Source organism: Nicotiana sylvestris, chromosome 8 (genome assembly GCF_000393655.2).
Source record: "Nicotiana sylvestris chromosome 8, ASM39365v2, whole genome shotgun sequence".
NCBI lineage: Eukaryota > Viridiplantae > Streptophyta > Magnoliopsida > Solanales > Solanaceae > Nicotiana > Nicotiana sylvestris.
In genome coordinates this window covers 2,725,717-2,743,771 of record NC_091064.1, presented here as the reverse complement: position 1 = coordinate 2,743,771, position 18,055 = coordinate 2,725,717, and the positions used below count along the sequence as shown (strand labels likewise).

General features: G+C 35.3%; 2 protein-coding genes across 2 annotated transcripts; both read right to left on the bottom strand.

Annotated features, from left to right (window-relative positions):
* Positions 1 to 2,392: 2,392 nt before the first annotated feature.
* Positions 2,393 to 7,789, bottom strand: LOC104220900 (uroporphyrinogen decarboxylase 1, chloroplastic). The gene is made up of 6 exons (XM_009771866.2): positions 7,699 to 7,789; positions 7,396 to 7,559; positions 4,780 to 5,162; positions 4,360 to 4,644; positions 3,837 to 4,072; positions 2,393 to 2,804 (listed from the first exon to the last, which is right to left on the bottom strand). The coding sequence occupies exons 1-6, from the start codon at positions 7,725 to 7,727 to the stop codon at positions 2,639 to 2,641; spliced, it is 1,263 nt and encodes a 420-aa protein (XP_009770168.2). The 5' UTR covers positions 7,728 to 7,789; the 3' UTR covers positions 2,393 to 2,638.
* Positions 7,790 to 10,281: 2,492 nt separating this feature from the next.
* Positions 10,282 to 12,389, bottom strand: LOC104220899 (peptide-N4-(N-acetyl-beta-glucosaminyl)asparagine amidase A-like). The gene has a single exon (XM_009771865.2). The coding sequence runs from the start codon at positions 12,284 to 12,286 to the stop codon at positions 10,532 to 10,534; it is 1,755 nt and encodes a 584-aa protein (XP_009770167.1). The 5' UTR covers positions 12,287 to 12,389; the 3' UTR covers positions 10,282 to 10,531.
* Between the last annotated feature and the right edge of the window lie 5,666 nt (positions 12,390 to 18,055).

Below are 18,055 nucleotides of genomic sequence, written 5' to 3'. Positions count from 1 at the left end.
ATGTATGGTGGAGCTAAGACTCGGGTTAGGACAATGGAAGGCGACTCTGAGCATTTTTCGGTTGTTATGGGGTTACACCAAGGATCTGCGCTCAGCCCATTCTTATCGCTCTAGTGATGGATGCACTGACACACCATATTCAAGGAGAGGTGCCATGGTGTAAGTTATTCGTTGATGACATTGTTCTAATCGACGAGAGTTGAGTGTCATTAACGAGAGGCATGAGGTTTGGAGACTTGCCCTTGAGTCTAAGGGTTTCAAGTTAAGCATGACGAAGACGGAATATCTTGAGTGCAAGTTTAGTGCCGAGCCGAGGGAAGCGGGCATGGACGTGAGGCTTGGATCGCAGGTCATTTCCAAGAGAGGCAGTTTCAAGTACATTGGGTCAGTTATCCAGGGGGATGGGGAGATTGACAAGGATGTCACACACCGTATAGGGGTGGGGTAGATGAAATGGAGGTTAGCATCTGGAGTCCTGTGTGACAAGAAAGTGCCTCCGCTACTCAAAGGTAAATTTTATAGAGCGGTGATTAGGCCAGCCATATTGTATGGGGTTGAGTGTTGGCCGGTTAAGAACTCACATACCCAGAAGATGAAAGTAGCAGAAATGAGGTTGTTGAAGTGGATGTGCGGGCACACTAGGATGAATAAGATTAGAAATGAAGGTATTCGGGAGAAGGTGGGCGTGGCTCCTATTGATGACAAGATGCGGGAAGCGAGGCTCAGATGGTTCGGGCACGTATAGAGGAGGAGCTTGGATGCCCCAGTTAGGAGGTGCAAGCAGTTGGCGATGGTGGGTACGAGGAAAGGTAGAGGGCTGCCTAAGAAGTATTGGGGAGAGGTGATCAGGTGGGATATGGCGAGGCTTCAAATCTCCGAGGACATGACACTCGATAGGAAGTTGTGAAAGTCGACCATTAAGGTTGTGAGTTAGGAGGTAGTTGAGCATATTTAGTCTACCAGTGTGAGGCTAGAATGATAGGATTTAGTTTTAGACTGCTAGTGGTCAGTGTTGTGTTTACACTACTCTTCCGTTTTTATAGTGTCGGGCCTTATTTACTGGTTATTATTTCTGTTTTCCATCTATTCATTGGTTCTTGTGATGTTGTTATTATTTCCATGGTTTTTTGTTGATGATACTGATATATTGTCTCTTTTCGTCTTTTCGTCTTCTTGAGCCTAGGGTCTATCGGAAACAACTTGTCTACCTCATCGGGGTAGAGGTAAGGTCTACGTACACATCACCCTCTCCAGACTCCACTTGTGGGATTATACTAGGTCGTTGTTGTTGTTGTTTTTGTTGTATTATATATATATATATATATATATATATATATATATATATATATATGTATGTATGTATAATCAATGTGTAATCTATATATATTGTTAGAAAAAAGTAAACAATGAATATGACCGACTATTTGTGTAAAGATACCTTTCTTATACGATGTATAGTGCAATAACTTTTTTTTTTTTTTTTGTAAGAGCATAAAAAAGTAAGATTCAATTTTGCATAGTCGTGAGTTTTAGGAAAAAAAAACATCCTTTAACTGTACCTAAAACGGAAGGTACATCCTTATGTTAGCACGTTTAACAAAAAATATCCTTAAAATATTTAAGAAGTTGAAAATTCTTAAAATTTATTTACATAGTGATATCAACAGTTGAAATACATGTAAAGTGGTACGACTCTACTCTGTCATAATTCTTGACATCAGCTGATTGAAAAAGCGCATTCTAGTCGCAGCAAAACCAAATCATTTTGAATTTGGGAAAATAACACTATATAATTGCTCTCAAAATGATAGCCAAAAACATATATTATATATATATATATATATATATACACACATTTTGTGTGTTATATACAAAAATTATACAAATTTTATAAACTTTTTCGGCTACCAAATTTAAATTATTTCTGGTGCGGACTAAAAGTGAAAAAAAACCCTAAATTGGCAACTTATTTGACAAGTCCGATAGTAGCCCATCGAACTGCACTTGAACGCTCATTTTGTAGCGAGCGAGCTACAAGCACCTACTCCTATCAAAATGAAAAAGGAGCGAGCGGAACAAGCCCAAATCAATTGAATGGAGATGGAGCTCTACAATGTTTGAACTTCCAAAACCTCTATCATACGTGAAGCCAATGAGTGCCTCCGTGGAAGCATTATAGTTAGTTAAAAGAATAAAAAAGGACAGTCTGATGTACTAAGCTTCCGCTATGCGCAGAATCCGGGAAAAAGTCGGACCACAAGGGTCTATTGTACACAGTCTTACCCTACATTTCTTCAAGAGGCTATTTTCATCGCTCGAACCCGTGACCTCCTGATCACATGACAACAATTTTACCAGTTACGCCAAGGCTCCCCTTCTAAAGAATAGAGAATGATGGAATATGTTTAATACATCAAATTTGCTCAATTAATTCAAGAATAAGACTATTTACCAATGCTAGTTTTAGTCTCTTCCCTCCCAACTTAAAGAACCTAAGGTGAAGCACTGAACCAGCATCCTAGCAAAGCTACAAAATTACCAAAAGACTGCTCTTTGCATATCTGCTTAGAATCATATGGAATTGACAAGTTATTGGTACAACAAGGCTTCCACAGTCTGCTCAATAAAGTTGCTGTCTTCAAGCTGCAACTGTATTTGCCTCGGATATACGATCCTCGACCTTGTCAAAATTGAAGCTCTTAGCAACATCAAAGAAGTGCGCAACAGCTTCTTCTGGCGTACCAACGAGCACACCGTGGCCAAGATTGAGGATATGACCCCTTGTCCCTGCACTCTTCACAACCCTGCCCAAGAAAACTAGTCAGATTTCTTCCAGGAACCAGAAAACTTGAGATATTGAATTTAAAACCAACTCCCTCCCCCCTATGAATGATTAAACTAAAGAACAATACTTTTCTCATAATGTATAAAATATGAAACCATGATTGTAATTCTACCCCCCCACACACACACACACTCACACATATATATATATATATATATATATATATATATATATATATATATATATATATATATATATATATTTTTTTTTTTTTTTTGATAACCGATAAATCCATGAGGGTCAATGACGCATGGTGCGAAACTCGGTGGATAATGAGCCCGCCACTATATCCTTAACCAATTAATACTAGGCTTTTGTTTTGACAAGATTCGAACCCGTGATGTGCGCCTAATCTACATATCACCTGTTGCGCTCTCATTACTAGACCAAAGCCCTGCGGGCCATTCAACACCGCAGATTAATATCATCTTTTTTAAATCATCCTAATTAACATGCAGTTCTAGACATGTCGTACAAGTAAAATAGTCTTTAGCTATTACCCATAGGGTATGTATACATGAGAGTAATCATAACTGTTAATGCGCTTAGCACAGTCATGCAAGTATCTGTACTGAAGTCAAAGATCTTCAGCAACAATATGGCACCACTTTTAACCAAGTAGCAGTTGGTCATGCTCATGCACATAAATGAATCAATCAATTATTACAAAACGTGTAAGCATTCTTTTTATCCGTTCAGAAAGGTGTCATCTTTTCTAAAAGCCCAACCTACTATCTTCAAAAGTCAAATTATCATTTAGTATTGGAACTTGAAGTTACATTTTTATGCCCTTTTCATGTTGTCCAGCTATTACCTTAACCTATCTATAATAAACTCAAATATCATAACTCATTCAGACTTTGTTTTCTCAACTTCCATCAGTCACTTGGACTAGAGGAAGCATAATTTTTGGAGATCTTACTTCCAAATTAAGTTCTGAACTTGTTAAATAAGCAATGACTACAGTTTAAGGTTCAGTTATGCAACAAACCTTTCGATTTCATCTGTCAGTGCAGGAAGAGGACAAAATAAGCTAGCAGGGTCAACATTCCCCTGTATACCGATATCAGCTCCCAGTCGCTTCCTTCCATCTGCCATATCCACTGTCCAGTCAAGTCCAATTACATCAACTCCAGTTTCTTTCATCCGCTCAAGAAGTCCACCATTTCCATTAATGTAGAGAACAAGTGGTGTTTGCGGGCACTTTCGTTTAATTGTAGCTACTATCTGCATTCAAAACTCTGAGAGGTGTTCAAAAAGGAAGCAGAATGAAAGAGATTTTACATAATGAGTAATAAAGCAATGACATTCCGACACAACCAACGGACTGTTAAAGAACTCAAAGAATCCTCCTCTAATCCACACATCCTCCATGATATGTTATACTTATGGCCATATTTATGAACCTTATTTCCGAGTCTAATCCACCAAATACTTTAAGGGGTCGTTTGGTTCAAGGGATTAGGTGGGACAATTGGTAGGTTCTCTGACTAACAAAACAAAATCTAGCTTACCTCATCAATATAAGGCTTTGACCAGCAGTCCCACATATGAGGTGGGAGTTGTCCACCCCATGAATCAAATATCTGGATGCAATGAGCTCCAGACTCCACTTGGAAAACAATATACTCAGCAATTGCTTTTGACAAATGAGATAAAAGAGCTCTCAATACATGTGGAGCAGTATGGCACATGTCCTTAATTGTCGTATACGTCCGAGTGGTACCTCCTTCAACTATGTAGGTAGCAATTGTCCAAGGTGCTCCAACAAAACCCAAAACTGCAGCTTGCTCTCCAACCTGACATTTTTGGGGAGGGGAATAAAACCCTTAGCTTTTATTACTTTTCTCATTAAACTTTACACCAAGACTATAAATTCAGATATCATAGTAAATATCCTATCAGCAAAAATAGCATGCGATTAACACAGATACCTCTTTCCGCAAAATCCTAAGAGAGTCTCCCACAAATTGTAGTTTCTCCAAGTCAATGGAGTGCAATGCTTTCAATCCCTCTTCGGAACGAATGGGAGACTGAATGACTGGGCCTCTCACGTCTTCAATGTCAAATTGGACGCCAAATGCGGGTAGAGGGGTAAGTATGTCCGAAAAGATGATAACTCCATCAGGACGAAAAGCTTCCCATGGCTGCAAAGAAATTTCCACGATGAGATCAGTTGTCTCTGATCTCTCTCTGAAGGATGGATGTTTCTCTGCAAGCTTTCTGTAAACAGCCATATACCTTCCCGCTTGACGCATCATCCATGCAGGCGGACGACTCACCCGTTCTCTTCTTGCGGCCTTCACCAAAAGTGGATCTGAAACACATACATTTGGAAGCACAAAGTTGAGTGCCCCACAACGAATCTGGAAGATGAACTGAAGCAAAGTGCCACAGAAACCTGACAGCTATGCAGTTTCTGGACATGATGAGACCAAGTAAATCAAAAGCAACATGGTTCCACTATTTTTAACCTTCTCAACAAAAAAATATATACAGCAACAAGGTTCAACTACGAGGAATTAACACCTTGAGTCAAGGGAGCACCCCTTTAAGTTTATTTCTTTTCTTCTTTGTTTTCTTTTATCACAATGTTGTTCGAGTCAGCTTTTGCGCACCTCAACTATTCTGTCTGGTACCTGCTACCTCCCACCAACACTGATACCGGATAACTCTGTCCATTAAGGCTTAAGCAGATGTGAAGAAATCCCTCGTTTTTTTTTTTGTCTCTGCTGGGACTTGAATCCAGGTCTCCAAGATTTAAATCCAACTTTATTGACCACCACACACTTGGGTGCACACCTTTTTAAGTTTATTACACTGTTTCCTTATTATTATTATTTTGATAAGGTAGGTTAAATTTATTGAAGAAGGTACAAAGTTTATCAAGAAAAGAGAAATTAATTAAAACTTTGAAGACACTTCCTTCAAGATTACGACCTCAACAAAATATAATCTAATATTCATACCAGAGGAACAATATTGAATATTCATACCAGACGAACAATCATGAGCTAGTATCCAGAGGGATAAAACAAGTGATATCAATGTTTTTCACGGAAGAGTCTGCTAATATATTACCTATTCGATAAGAAGGTACTAATATGAAATAATCAGTATACATGTCATAGTGATCAAGATATAATTGTAAAGGTACTCTATAGCTTTTACACCAAGTTTCAAGAGTGATGAAAGTATTTGAGAAAATGTAATGCTACCAAAATGATCAAATTGATATTTCCTAAGATGGTAAATACGGCAGACTGACACAACAGAAACAAACCCCTCAAACCCCAATCATAGGCGCACAAAGAAACATAATACAAAATAGAAAGTATTCAAGGTTCCATACTGAATCAACAGCAACAACACCTCACTCCCAAATAAGTTGTGGCTATATGTATCCTCACTGACTATGTACCCTATTTAAATTCATTTCAAGCCAATACTACACAAAATAAAAATAAAAATAAAAAGTACTAAAATTCGCTATATTTCTTCCGGCACAAGAATCTCTAATAGGGCTAAAAGATTCCTCGAAAGCATTACATGACTAAAATATGTTCCCAACTAAAACAAAACTCCATTCTGAATCCCGACTAAAAAAGTTGCAGCTTGCGTGTAACAAATATTTTAAGACAACTGAACAAAAGTGATCCATCTTCTAACAACTTCGCTAGCTTCTCACCTTTTTCATAGAGTAAGCAATAGGATAGTATGAACGTGCGCTCACAAATTGGACTAAAGTAGTTAAGGCTTGAGCTCGAGGAAACTTGATTCTGCACAAAGCTCTTTCTTTATTCCGTTCCATTCATCAAACACGATACACAATTCCATCCACCTTTAGGTACATGTGGTAAGATACAAGATCCTGATTTACTCTATATCAAACCAGAACCATACTTTACTATGTGCGAGGACCTTAGCAAAATTTATACCAAAGAGTCAACAAATCCCTCCATCCTATTTTACATGACAAAATTACTATTTACATAGTCAATAGAATCTCTTTGAATACCATTTTTCAAATATCTTTAAATAGTATAAAAATTATGATTTATAATAGTATCTTTATGTAGTTACAAAATATGCAAATTTTATTCAAAAATTAGGAATCATGCCTGATTCACCCAGAAAATTAGATACTTCCGCCCTCGTACACCTTCCTCCGTCATTTATTTTGGAACAGACAATGGCGGAGTCAGGAATTCATACAAGGAGAATTTAAAAAAAAAAAAAAAAAAAAAAAACTGAAATGTCACGTCTAGGATTTGAACCTAGGATTTAAAGCAATTTTTTAATCCCCTTAACCACTGCACTAAAATCTTCTATCAAGGGATTCAACAGTCTTTATATAACAAAAAAACATTTTTTTCCTATTCCAATGTAATTTTTCGGCGAAGGTGATTCAATTAAACTCACGCTGAGTTCTTACAACGAACAGCAAAAATTCACCTTATTTCAGCAATGTAAAGAAAATATACTAGTATATTTAGCATAAAAATACAAGAAAAAGGAAAAAGTCAACTACAGGAGCCAAGAGATTATACCAGAAGAAGAAGAAGTGCAGGCCCGAAAAACTTTACTAGAATTGAGCTTTGTGGGTTTAGCCGAAACCCCATTTGACCCATTTGAATGAAACCCTAATTGCACAAACCAGCTTGAAGATGATTTCCAGCTTAATCCAAGATTGCAATAACTACTACTACACCCACTGCAAAAAAAAAAAAAAAAAAAAAAAAAAAACACAGAAATGCAGGAAATTAAAATTATGTACAGAGGAAGAATTGACTAAAAGAGCGAATTATAGAGAAATGGAAATGTGCAAAAAAGGGAAGAGTAAAAGCTTAGACCTTGTTGTTGTTAATGGAGAGAAACCCATGGCTAAAGAGAGTGAGAAGCGGACGTTTTCTCCCTCTCCTTATCTTTCTTTTTTTTCCTACCGTATCTCACCTTTTATAACTGGCTATAACTGCCAAAAAAAGGCCAAGAAAGGCCAGGTTTTAAATGCAATGGTTAAACCTTAAATAAATAAATAATCAATGGTTAAAGTATTTATTTAGAAAAATAACACTGTATAGCTGCTGTAACAATAATAATAAAAAATTTATATAAAATTTATATATTTTTTGTATATGTATAAATTTTGTATGTTATATACAAATTTTATACACTTTTTCGATTATCAAATGTAAATAGTTTCTGGCGCGGACTAAAAGTGATAATACCCCAAATATTTAATTTTTTATATATATTAGAAGTAATACATAAGAATATAAATCACTAAATTTATTGATATTTAAAAATATTTGAAAAACAACTCTAATTAAATTGAAACAATAATTAAAAATTAATCACTATCCAAGCTTGAGTAACTTCATCCAACTTTTTACGTTAAAATTTTGGTCGAATATTAGTCCTGTCGATTAGAAAAAACGTCTCATTTTTAACCTTGATCCCTAACAGAAATTGAATTTGAGGGTAACTTTAGAACATAGTTTAAAGTTGAGTTATAAATTTAAATTTTTTTCTTGAATAATTTGGACACGTGGTATCTACCTATTTCATTCTGGAACTCCATTAATGTTAAGGCAAATACGAGATGATTTGTCAATGGCAAGGATATAAATGGACAAAAAGTATAATGTATGATAAAATTAAAAAAAAATCGAATAATATAGGTACGAATTTGGACTTTTTTTCTTTAATAGAAAAACTGTTTAATTTCAAGAAGAGCAATAAAACTATATGAACCAAGACAGATAAGATATACTTATAATTGACCAAAAAGAAAAATGGTAAAAGGGGATGAAAATTCATTTGAGTCTTTAAATTCTACCTAATTGTTAATCATATACTTAACCTTCCACTTTTTTTATACTTACCGTTCCACTTTCACTGTCTTTCATATGCTAATAGTTAACTAAGGGCTCGGTTGATACGAGTGATAAGGGATAATTAATCGCGGAATTAAATTTGAAATGAGTATATCTCATATTTGATTTGGATAAAATCGTGAGAATTAGTTATCCGGGATTGTAGTATATTTTTAATCCCTATGGGAAGGTGGGATAACTAGTCCCAGAATAACTAATCCCGGAATAATTAATCATGGGATAACTTGTTCCCAACCAAACGACCCCTAGGTGAATATAAAAGCTTGCAGTTCTAAACTCAATAAAAGTAAAGGGTTGTGGTAGGTTAATAACCAATGACAGAACTGTCTAACTATGATTAGTTCTCTGATTATTAAATTCACATATGAATAGAGCTAAATAGATATAGCAGATTTATATAGCCGACCTCAACTAACTTGAGATAGAGTCATTATCAAAGTGCAATGGCATAATAACTGTTGAAGTAATTTGAATATCAAGTACTTATTAAAGGAAGGCCTTTTCAGAACTAACAAAATCCAGAGACACTTTCCAAACTCCAGTTGAATTTAGACCATACTTGAATCAAAGTTTTTTGGAAAATTCCCAGGGAAACCCGCAGCCGCTACCCTTCGGGTGCGCACTGGATAACCTGCTCGCTATGCAATAGCTCACAAACCACACAGGAAATGTAAACCGCACTAGGCAAGCCTGATGCGACGAGCTTTAACTGAGAAGGTTGTTGGTGAGAGGAATCGATCGCATGTCTCTCACGTGGGAAACCACTCACCTAACCAACTCACCAACTTGAATCAAAGTTGATGCAGGAAAAAACTGATCTTTTCATACTGAATATCAGATTACAAATCACACTTGCTCCCACTAGATCAAGATTTGGCAAGTTTCTAAAACAATACCTTATTACCTGTATCTTCCCTGCTTTTCAACAGAATATAGCTTTGAGTTAACGAGAAGATAAAGTCCCGAGAAATAGCATTTGATGCTTCTCAGCGAGACACATATTCGTTTGAACCAATAGGAAGAGAAAGGCGGTATACAACAACAGTCCCAGTATAATGCCAGAAGTGGAGTCTGAGGAGGGTAGTATGAACTATGTACGCAGACCTTACCTTGTGAAGGTAGAGAGGTTGTTTCCGAAATACCCTTGGCTCAGAAAAAGCAGGAAGAGAAAGGCATTATAGTTTTCTCAGCCATGAAATTATGCTCGAAATGCCCAAATTGTTGATGCTTAACGCGATTCTTCTCATGAACATATAACTGTAGATAGAAAACACAAACACAAGTTGGTTTGCGCAAATCTTCAACCTCCTCCCGTCCCTCACCAATACCAATGGAGTGGCAGTAGAAGGGTGAACAAAAGGAAGAATTCATAATTCTAGTCTTTCTCATGGAGTAGCTATCATCACCGGAACAGGAGTAAAAGAGAAAACACCAAAAAAGAAGGGATCTAAATATTTACCAGCATGGTTAACCCTGTAAACTTTGACAAAGATGCAAAATTTCCCTGTGTTTAAAGAAAGAGACAGAACAAAAGATAAATAGCCAAAAAAGTGAAATTTTGGAGACCCAAAAACAGTTAGATAAACAGCAAATGTTAACAAAGTTAAGAAGTTAAACAAGTTCTAGAATAAGAGAAGCAATGCAGTAGTTCATTTGCATCATAATTAGAAGACCACGACACAGTTGCCAACTTCGATCACAACAGTCCACGTAGAGGAACTCCAGCGGCAAAGGAGTGAAAGATAATCGCATGGAGCAAAGTCAATTACCAACATTATCATCACCAAGATTAGATTGCAGAAAGATCCCTCAAAGGAAAGCGAGACCTGGTACTTTTGCTGCAGCTATTGCTCACTTTATCGTAAAGTATCGTGTAATTTGAGCTGCTTATGTTCCTCGAGTAGCACAATGAATCTTCGTTATATTTATATACTTGTTGAGTACTCCCAAGTCCTTTGACTACTAACTGGCCCTTTACAAGCATATAGCCCTGCGCTTTTTGCAAATTCTTAACAGAGCTGGCCGATGATCCATATTCTGAATCTTTTACCCTCTTTTCATCAGATCCCAATGTCAAGTTTGATATCGAGGCATAGCTTTCGTTTCCTTGATCTACATTGTTAGTATACCACTGAAACACATACTTTTTGAAGGACTTAAGCGAGCGAACAGAAGAAGATGGCGTCGTGGCATAAACAGTATCATTGAAATCAATTATCTGATTCACTATTTGCAAGTTCCCTTCATTTCCCATTACCATATAGTTGCTATAACTTAAACGTTGAGACGACTTAGTAGTGATTGTTCCATAAGACGATTTTACCCGTCCGGTCAATGTGATGGACCGACTAGCATTCGTGATAAAGGATCCATCAAAACCTGTAAAATTACTCAGCAGTGAAAACAAAACAGGCGAGTAACTATACTTCAACAACTTCCCTTCTGTTTTCGTACTCTTTTCGTCCAACCAAAGATGCAAATTTGCATCAATATACCACACATTCAGAGCATTTGTGACACGAAACGAAATCTTGTGACCATTTCCATCTAAAATCTTTCCTAACAACGGTGTAATTTCAATATCATACGAAGGAAGATCAAACGAGCCAATTCCACTAATCGGTCTCCAAAATAGGGGATTAGCACCCCCAGTATAAATCACAGTAAAAGGCCAAACTGCACCAACTATCATATCATCTAAACTAACAACCACTTCCCTAAAAGCTCCATTTCCCGGGATAGTAAGATTATTCGATTTTATATACTCATTAGGTGGATTTGCATACCAAGATTCATCATTCTCATGAAATGAAACATAAACTTCTAATACTGCCCTATACACATTTTGAGGAATCTTGAATTCCTTTGACTTTACATCTGTTGAATTTTCAATCTCAAACCACAAACCATCATTTAACTTCAGATTTCTTGAAATGGGTATAATCAAATCAGCCCCAGAATCAAAATTACCCAATTTCACCTCATTATAGAAATGAACAAAAAATTTCACATGGTAAACTCCAGTATAAGTACTATCAACAATATTCCCAAGATAAACAGCAAGTGTTTGATTTTTTATAAGTAAAGAATAATACCTAGTAATATCTTTTTTTACTGTCCAAATAATTCCAGTAGCAGTTGGTTCAGCAGTACAACTTCTGAAAATCTCAACCCCACTAAGCCAAACACCAAAAATTCTATCAAATTGCCTTCCTTTACATGTTGCTTTCCATTCTAGTACAATCTTGGAAAATTTCTGAGATGAGCAATTTAAAGGGGGTGTGTAATTTACAAGAATTGGTGGTTTTCCATAAGTGAAACCAAAGTCATGCTCAAGAATTAAGTGTGAACAAGGTTTGGTTTTGGGTAGTTTTATAGGTTTTGTGACTTCAAAATATGTTGTTGGAGTGGAATTATTTGGTAAAGAATTTAGCTGAGTGATGAGTTGTGGTCTAAAGAGAGAAGAAGTGTGGAGATTTGCTGTGGAAAAAAAGGGTTGTTGCAGTAGCAAGAAATAAGCTAAGAAAATTAAAGAAATAGCCATTGATGATAGTTTTGAGCATAAGCAGGTGAATATAGTGTAGATGTAGAGTAAAGAATGAAGTATCAAGACAATGAAGTCATTTTCTGGTTTGGGTTGTTTGGTATGATTGCCTTGAGATTCAAAACTTGTTAGTTGTTACTCCTCCGGTTCACAATAAATAATTTTTTGGTTTTTTTCACACAAATTAAAAAATTCATCGCTTAACATTAATTAGCAATAAAATTAAATATATTAACCTTTTGCTATCTCTTCCCATAAATACTACTAACATTTACTCCAACACTATTTACTCCAAAGGCAACATAAAAAAAAAATAATTAATTCATTCTTGAATTCTGAAAAAATTACTTATTTTGGACCATCAAAAAAAGGCATAAAAATAACTTAGTGTGGACCAGAAGGAGTAGTAGTTTAGTTGCTAGAAAAATATAGTTACTCCATTTCAATTTATATAAAATACTTTCGTTATTAGTATGTTTCAAAAGAATGACGCATATTGGAAAAGTTGCATTATGTTGGTTGAGCTGAATTATGACTTCTTTTTTTATTCATTTTAACCGAAGCAAACTTTAAGAGAATTGGATCATGACTCATTTATTAATTTAACCTATTGTTTTGCCACCCTTACACATAAGTAATAGCCATTGGTATAGTGAGAAATATTGAAGGGTGGTCAACCGAATGTCCAGTCAAGTTCATGTTCAGAAGATGAAGGTAGCGGAGATGAGGATGCTTAGATGGATGTGCGGATCACACCAGGTTAGATAGGATCAGAAATGAGGTTATTCGTGACAAAGTGGGTGTGACCCCTATTGAGGACAAGATGTGGGAAGCGCGGTTTAGGTGGTTTGGTCATGTGAGGATGAGGAGCACAGACGTCCCGGTGAGGAGGTGTGAGAGGTTGACATTAGAGGGCTTACAGAGAGGTAGAGGTAGGCCAAAGAAGAGATGGGGAGAGGTGATTAGGTAAGACATGGCGCAACTTCAGCTGACCGAGGACATAACTCTTGATAAGACGGTATGGAGGTCGAGGATTAGGATAGTAGAGTAGGTAGTCTACATTGTTCATAACAGTAGTATTGGCACGCAATCTTGCTTTCTGGGGGTAGTAGGTTTTATGACTAACCGTTGTTTTCTTTCATTGTTGATCACATTAATGTCTTGTTGTTTTTATTCTGCTTTTACATGGTTTTTTGGTACTGTCCCTTCTTGTTTATATTTTTATTAATGTGGTGCTTGTGCTTTTCTGAGCCGAGGGTATATTAGAAACAATCTCTCTATCCTCACAAGGTAGGGGTAAGGTCTGCATACACACTACCCTCCCCAGACCCCACGGTATGAGATAATACTAGGCATGTTGTTGTTGTTGTTATTGTTATATAGGTTAATATTTATTTTTTATATGCATGTATATTGTAAACATCCTTTGCAATATTACTAGCTTTGTTACGGATAATAGCCAAAAATATAAAACCTAAGCAGACTTAAGAAAGTACAAGTGTTATACCATAATCTACTTTTTGTTGTAACCTGCAATTATAAATTATCTGAATTATACTTGCAAATTTTAGTTTGGGATTAAAACTTAATTATTATTGTTAATTTGGGAAGAATTTTCTTTAAAAAAATCGTTTTTGCCAAACATTTTATTTATATTTTAATCATTTAGTCATTTAAAATATTTTCTAAATTCCAAAGAGTGTTTAGATTCTTCTGAAAAATAATTTTCAGAAAATATTTCATGTTATAAAATAAAAACTGTAAAATAAATAAATTGAAGACAAGCATAGAGAGAGATTGATGTATTATTCAACTTCAAACTCATATACATAATGAACTGAAATCTACTCTATTTATAGACGAAAGAAAGTTGTTATGTAAGCTGTTATTGTAAGCTACTTGTAAGTTGCTTGTAAGCTGCTAGTGCAAGCTGCTTGTAAGTTGTTACTATACCAGATATAGATAATCTTTTACCGGGGGTAATATTTATCCATAACGGAGTACCGAAAAGCCTCTTCAGAAGGCTTATTTCCAATAAAGTACTAAATAGATAAACATATTTACAGCGGAGTCCCATATGGATAAGCTTCTTGAGGAAGCTTATTTATAACGGAGTACTAAATGAACATCCATAATATATATATTTATAACACTCCGCCTTGGATGTTCATTAAAAGATAATGTGCCTCGTTAAAATCTTACTATGAAAAACCCCGTGGGAAAAAATTCAGTGAAAGAAAAAGAGTACACATATTTAGTAATATGCATTGTTGGCTGCCTCATTAAAAACCTTATTAGGAAAACCTTGTGGGAAAAAACCTTAGTAAGGAAAAAAGAGTACAACGCGTATTTTACCCCTTGAAGAAAACCTTGTTTCAAATATTTGAGTCTCCGCATTCCAATTTTATATACTATCTTCTCAAAAGTTGAAGTTAGCAAAGATTTAGTGAATAAATCTGCTGGATTGTCACTTGAACGGATTTGCCGGTTTGAGATCGAGCTTTATAGGGATCGGATAAATAACCTGCATCTGCATAACCAATACGATCTGCACCACCTTTGTTAGTATTAGCAAGATACATAAGTGCAGCAATTGCACTGAGATAAAGTATTTCAGGACAAAGAAGTTCCTCATCTTTTTCTGGAGGTTGGAACAGATCCTTATTCACTTCAAATGATCGAACACTCATTGGTGTACTTAATGAGTGCGCTTTGTCCATGTAAATCGTTTAAAGACCTTGTCTGTATATGCAGATTGATGGATAAAGATACCGCCTGCTAAATATTCAATTTGCAGACCAAGACAAATTTTTATTTTTCCAAGATCTTTCATCTCAAATTCTTTCTTGAGATATTCAATTACCTTTTGGAGCTCTTCTGGAGTTCCAACAAGATTTATGTCATCAACATAAACAGCAAGTGTAACAAATTCTGATGACATTTTCTTTATAAAAATATATGGACAGATACACATCATTTATGTAACATTCTTTCAGCAAATATTCACTGAGACGATTATACCATATGTGCCCTAGATTGCTTTAAACCATACAAAGATCTTTATAATTTGATCGAGTACATTTCTCAAGACTTTGAATTATATGCTTTAAGCATTTTAAATCCTTCATGAATATTCATATAGATTATCAAATGAGTTATATAGGTTATGACTTGCATTTAAATGACATGACATCTTCAGTGTCTGGACTACAGGTTTGATCCTCATAATCTTTTATAATATTGTGCACTATATTATATCAAATATATTGTCAACGATCATTTTGTATCGGTTCATAAGCAACATAACTTATTGAGATCTCATCACTTTTTTTATTTTCGGGTACCTGAGCTTCTTTTGGAGTTTCATGAAATGTTATGTCGTGGACTCTTCTAGAGCTCATTTCCTCCTCATTATGGATATTTTGATCATTTGCTTCTATCATATTTAAAGAATTATTACCTTTGGAACCGATCGATTTACTATGCTTCATGCGTGTAGTAAACTTTATCCTTCAGGGACTTTAATTTTAATAGGAGCATTTGCAGTTGAAATATGATATTTAATTTTGGATCAGCAAATGCTTCTGCCATTTGTCTTGAATTATCTTCTAAGTGAGAATCATATTAACGATGATTCGATTCATATAACATATTTTCCAGTTGTTTATTCTATCTCCCAAATGTTAGAAAAACTAATATATATATCCCCAATCTTCTTTGGAAAACCTATCTTTGTGCATTGTGGTAGAGAAATTAATCATATACCACACATCAAAAATTATTAGATAGTAAAAATATTTGGTTTATGATTCTAAACCAATTGTGAGGGAAGGACTTATCATATATTGTTGGTTTGATGTATACAAGTGATGTTGTATACAATTTAGAAAATCTTAGACCAACACATGAAATTTTGTTCTCATAAGCGATAGTTTAGCCGTTAATAGGAGGTATTCAATGCTAAACTAGATTGGATATAAACTAGCATCTTCAAGCTGAACTATCTTGATTTCATAATCTGAAGATTATGCTGTTAATTGAGAAAAGCAATTTTAAATGCCAAACTGCAAGTTGATAATAAACACACATGTAACCATTGTCACACCTCCTTTTTCGCCCGCACCACTTTAAATGGGTGCGGAAGGGAGTTTTTTCCAATTAAAGGACAATCGAAACGGGATTTATTTATTTATTCAGAGTCGCCACTTGGAAGATTTAGGGTGTCCCAAGTCACCAATTTAATCCCGAATCGAGAAAAATATTCGACTTTCCAAATGAAGTTTGCGAACCAGAAATTCTAAGTAAGGCATTTTGTTGACCCGAGGGAAGGTGTTAGGCACCCCCGAATCCCGTGGTTCTAGCACGGTCGCTTAAACTGTTGTAATGGCTAAAATATCTTATTTTAATAAATGTTCAAACATTATAGTGCAACTTCAACTTTTAACCGCTTTATTGTTATTATTATTTTTGTAGAGAATTGCAACATCGTGGAAATATATCTCGAACCACGTCACATCAATGTACCCATGGTTATCGACATATTTCGACTCTGTTGAGATTTGGATTTGGGTCACATAAATGTACACCCGAGTTTTAAGAAAATTAAATTACTAAAGGCGCGTCTAAAGCGACTAGCGTATCATTTACTTTGGGTAAGGCCGTGAGAGTTTGCTAAACGGTCCATTCCGAAGTCTAAGCAATTTTTAAAGTAAATATTTACCGAGGGCCCCGCAATTTTTATATTTTTACTCGGCGAGACTCATCTCATTCTTTTTAAAAGAACGGTCCTAAAGCGACTACATTTCTATTTAGGTTGTTCTCTAAAATAAAAGAAAATGATCCTAGTTAATTACATGCTTAAAAAAACGTGACATATTAATTGCTAGATTAAGACAAATGTTATTGGAAGAGAAGATTACTAAAATTGAAATTATAAATAAAATGCAACATCGACAAATAACATATTCAAAAAAAACTAATTAACCTATAGCTAGATTAAACTCGCATGGTTAGACGAATTGATTCATTGGGACTAAATGCTTTTCAACTATTTGAAACTAAACCCACCTTAATTACTGATGCTTACAAAAGTTTGTTGAAGCTAACTCGTTAACTTGGATAACCTATTGGATTAAGGTTCTTATCCTTTCTACATTGAATCGCGCTTCAAATATGTCAAGCCTACGGATTCTATAAAATTAATGGCCTTTTTATTTCTGCCTAAAACTGGCAGAACTAAACCTATTCAAACAATTATCCCTTCAAACCAAACAAATCCCCTTTTCAAACAAACGAGCTGCCTGAACCAAACATTAATACCTAATTCACACAATTAGTCCAAATTTATGCCTTAACTAGGTTTATCAGCAGGTTCACGATTAACTTGTTATTTCACACTGATGCCGGCTCCAATTAGGATTACCTAAACTTGTTTAATTCTAATAACTCAATATACTTAATTCGAAATGAAATAGAATTCTAACCAACATACACTGGAAAACTATTAATAGTTTACAAATTACAGTTTATAATCAAAAGAAAAATAGTTCTAGCCAACTATGAATTCAATCGTCCATGTTCTTAATTTGAATTACAAAGATAGATTATACATCTGCCTACCATTTGACTATTAAACATGCAAATACAAATTAAATACTTGACTACTTGAGTATTTCTTTTCACTACAACAGCCGCATCACAATGATTCGAAAGTGTACCTGATAGTAGAAACAGAAGAAGAAAGTGAAGATCAGTAGACCAGTAGCTAAC